Consider the following 4,401-nt stretch of genomic DNA (forward strand, 5'->3'; position numbering starts at 1 on the left):
AAGCTTGGTTTGGTGTAGAAGGCTTCCAGCCGTACATGTTTGAGCCCTTGCCTCGCAACGCTGCCAGTTCTGTTAGCTCTACGCCTGCCGAAGACACAGACGGTTTTTATTTTTTCAAATAGAAGTTTCTAACTTTTGGGACAATATGGTCTGATAAAGACGACATTTATATACATGTTTTAGTCAGAATGGTTTGATTTAAATATGATTTCTGTACGACTTTAGAAAAAACGCTATAAAAGCATTGAGCATAATTTGACATTTTCTTTCGTATTTTCACCTTATCCAGTTGAACTGGAAAGAGATTATATATAAATTATTAAACACATGAGAAGATAAAATATTTCTATTATGGAGAGGCAGGAAATCAACAGGGGAATGTATAATATCTCTCTAATATACTAGCTTTTATTTTATTTCACTTTTCTGCATTGAGCCACAGAGAGGCGTTTCTATTGGTCGGCTGTTAGCGACATTTTTATTGGCCGAAAGCGTTTGGATGGGCTGGAGGTGGAGAGGATGGTTAAACAATATTTGAATAAATGCAACTAAAAAACTCACTTTAAAAACTTCAAGACATTTGAAAATTTAAAATAAAATATAAAAAAAGGTGAAATACATTTGTGTAAAATAAAAAAAGCAAAGCTCCTCTTAAAACATTAAAATGTTTTTTAAAGTTCCTTTTTCTTGCATCAATAATGGAAGACAGTTGGCTCCGCCCACTTTGGGTGGGACGTTTCTCTCACCGTGTTGAGGACGATGTGATGCAGGCAGCGGACTCCCAGCATGCAGTTCTCCGGCCTGTAGTCATCATTCAGGAGAAGGGAGGGGGGGAGGAGGCGTGGGAGGGAGGGGGCCAGGAAAGGGCGGGTCACCTGTGGATGACATCTGCGTCAGGCAGCCGATTGGCTGAGGACAGATAGGGTCTGTCACCATGGCGACAGGCAGGCCTGCATAGCTGTGACTGACCTGCAGGAGAGTCCATGAGAACAACAGCTTCACGTCTTCACGCCGCCGCCACGAGTCCCTGAGCGGAAACAGGAAGTCAGAGGAACCGATGGCGACAGAACCGGGCTCAGAACCAAAGGCTCACCGGGTCAGCTGAGGCTGCAGGATCTGCAGGACGCCATCCAGAATCCCGCCTTCCCCTGTGCGCTGGTCCCCCATCAGGAGGTGGGCGGGGCCGCTCCAGCCGCCCGCCCTCAGCAGCGCCTGGTGCAGACGGCGTGCGGCGGCCCTGGAGGTGGCGCTGGTCCACGCCTGGTCCTGCAGCAGAAGGAGCGGTCAGATCCAGCTAAAGTCTGCTTCCTGATGAAGAGGTTGTGGTTCTGCTGATCTGAAACCGTCAGCATGGCGTCCGCCTCATGGCGCTGCTCTGGCTGCCTCCAGACTCACCTGGAAATGAGTGACAGAGAACAGGCAGATGGGCGGAGCCACAGCCAGCAGTAGCCCAGTCAACCCGGTTTCACCTCTTTTGGCCCCGCTCTCTTCGGTCCAGTTGCCTAGCAGCGCAGTGAGGGCGGAGCATACGGCTGCGGCTCGCTCTGGGACGCTCTGATAGGCTGCGGCGTCTAAAGCGGAGCAGTCATCCTCACAGAGCGGCAGCACAGCACAGCCAATCAGAGCGCTGATCAGAGAGCAGTACGCAGACCGAAGCTCCGCCCACCCATTCACAGCGTCTACCGCTGGAGTCAACAGCCAATCAGGATCACCAGCCTGGAACAGATGCTGGAGCTGACCAATCAGTGAGCTGCATTCACAGAAGGCCTCAGCTGAACCAATCAGCTTCCTACTCAGCAGAGAGAGGAGCTCTGTGATTGGAGGGAGGGCGTGGGAGGGGAGGGGCTCCTCCTCTGAGGAGGAGGAGAGACGAAGGTGATGAAGAAGGTATTGAAACTCCATCCTGAAGACAGAAGAAGAGAAAATCTTTATTTCACTAAAACAGAAAAAAAAATCATCCAAGGAAATAAATAAACAAAAAGAAAGTAAAACAAAAACAAATTAAACTACAGAATAAAACAGAACCGAGAAAGATTCAAAGAACCAAACATCTAAAAACAACTGAACATAAAATGTTTAGTTAGCTAAAAGAAACAACTGGAAATAGATGCTGGGAACCAATCAGAGCAGACCTTGATGGGAACCAATCAGAGCAGACCTGCTGGGAACCAATCAGAGCAGACCAGCTGGGAGTCCGGTCTTGCATTCTCCTCAAGTCCAGTCTTGGCAAGAACCCAGGAAAGTCTGGCTAGAGCTGCATCGGAGCGCGAGTCGTTTCCAGAAGGTCATGTGATCGATCCAGGAGTGCTTTCTGACTGACTGACTCACTAATCTGGGTTTAGAAACGTTTCTGTCAACATGATGCATCTGCTAAACAAAAACGTCTCTTTTGCAGTTTATCATTAAAATGATCCAGAATGTTGGAGCCTTTAAGAAACAGGAACGTTTCAGCCGTTGCCTTTTTATTTTCATTTCTCGGTGTGTCATCCTTTTCCTCTCAGTTATCAATCAATTTAACTGAATTAAAGTTGATTTCAAATTTACTCTTAATTTATTTACTGTTATTCCTGCACTTATTGTTTTAAAAATATGATTTAAAATCCTAGTCTACCAGCATACTCATTCACATTCTCCCCAAAATGTTCACTTTTTTACATATGTTTAGATTATTTATTTGCTGCATCTAAAAGTATCAAAGATATTTTTTATTTAAACACAAAAATTAAATAATACAATATAACCTACAATAACTTAAATGACATCATTGTAATAGATCATCAAATTAATTCAGTTTATTCTGTCCAATCAGCTGCCTGTAGTGTCTCTAAATGTCCAGCAGGGGTCAGTATTCTGTTGACAGAATCAATACAGTGTGGCTTCATGATGCCTCGTTAACCATCATTATTCCATGGAAAATGACAGAAACGTTAACCACCACTAACCATCACTAAACATTAACCTGGAACTAAACGCTATTTCTGACATTTTCAATAGAAAAATCTTCCTGGATGGAAGAGAAACGTCTTTAAACTTGGAAACAAAGTCCAGTGGATTGATTTTAAACTTTATTGTAATTTCTTCTTGTTTTTATAAAGTGTCTGTATCTTGTTAACCTGTCCTCCTATAATGTTAATCTTTAATTGATCTAAATCATCGTTAAACTTTATTTATTTCTCTGGAAATAATAATAATGGGTCTAAAATGACTGAATATCTTCATCTCTGAATCCAAATATTATTTTTATTTCTTCTCTATCAACCTTCCTTCAAACTTCTCTTTCTTCATCTAATTTCTTCTCTTTATTTCCTTTTTTTCTCCATTTTACCTCCTCTGTCTATCTCTGCCTTTTCAAACTGTTGTCCAACCTTCATCACACTTCACTTTCTTCCAGCCACTGAATCCAAAGATAATTTCTAGCATAACTGTAGGAAGCAGCTGATTGGATGAGAGAAGAGCCTGAAAGTCAGACTGACCTGAGAGCAGCTCTTCATCCGCTGCACCAGAACCGGTTCGGACCCATTTAGTCTCTGCATGCGGCGCTGCGCGGTTCCGGTCAAAACTTCCGGTTGAAGGAGGAGCTCATCACCGCCACCTGTTGGTCCGGAGGAGACAGGATCCACCTGATCCTGGTCCCAGTCATAGATATCCATGGATATCTATGGTCCCAGTAATGTTGGAACCAGATCTTCTTCTTTGTTAGATTGGCGGGTTGCAAACAGCTTATAGGTGCATAGCGCCACCTACTGTACATGAGTGTGTAGCTCTATAGTTCCAACTACAATTTTTTTTTGTTTTATGTAAAAATCAAAGCAATGCTTTATTAATAACCAATTGTTCCTCCCTATCTCCATCTGTCCCTAACATTCCTCTAATACTCCATCCTCTGTTTCAGGTGCATATTTAATGCAATCCATCAAAACATGAACATAAATCATTATTTCTCTTCCCTCGAACAAATAGAAACTCCTTCAAGTAGGAATGTAGGAACCAGATCAGATCTGTGTCTTTATTACTCAGTAAAAAAGAAGAAAAAAGTTGCTTTAATGAAATATATATATATATATATTTCAAATAAAACACTTTCACTTCAAAGAAAAAAGATATTTGAAAACAAAAATATAGCTGAGTCTGAAAGAAAACATTTGAACATCGATTTTCTTTCATAGAAGTCAAGATTTTCTTGTTTTTAATTGAAGTAACATTGTTTGGTTAATTGGACCATATGATGGGTCCAGAACCAGCAGGACCTGAAGTCGGTGAGAGGATGAACAGTCGGTGAGAGGATGAGCAGTCGGTGGGAGGATGAACAGTTGGTGGGAGGATGAACAGTCGGTGGGAGGATGAACAGTCGGTGGGAGGATGAACAGTCGGTGGGAGGATGAACAGTCGGTGGGAGGATGA

The 4,401-nt window shown here is 42.9% G+C and overlaps 1 protein-coding gene across 1 annotated transcript in view; it reads right to left on the reverse strand.

Moving 5' to 3' along the window:
• tti2 (TELO2 interacting protein 2) overlaps nucleotides 1-3,610 on the reverse strand; it is a 7,775-nt gene extending 4,165 nt beyond the window's left edge. Inside the window, exons 1-5 of the mRNA XM_015395266.1 lie at nucleotides 3,474-3,610; nucleotides 1,396-1,903; nucleotides 1,094-1,266; nucleotides 970-1,027; nucleotides 747-875 (exon numbers count right to left, since the gene is read on the reverse strand). Coding sequence (XP_015250752.1) covers nucleotides 747-875; nucleotides 970-1,027; nucleotides 1,094-1,266; nucleotides 1,396-1,902 — 867 coding nt within the window. The 5' untranslated portion in view covers nucleotide 1,903; nucleotides 3,474-3,610. The remainder of the gene's footprint in view (nucleotides 1-746; nucleotides 876-969; nucleotides 1,028-1,093; nucleotides 1,267-1,395; nucleotides 1,904-3,473) is intronic.
• Between the last annotated feature and the right edge of the window lie 791 nt (nucleotides 3,611-4,401).

This window comes from Cyprinodon variegatus, unplaced genomic scaffold, assembly GCF_000732505.1.
Source record: "Cyprinodon variegatus isolate N-32 unplaced genomic scaffold, C_variegatus-1.0 Scaffold732, whole genome shotgun sequence".
Taxonomy (NCBI): Eukaryota; Metazoa; Chordata; class Actinopteri; order Cyprinodontiformes; family Cyprinodontidae; genus Cyprinodon; species Cyprinodon variegatus.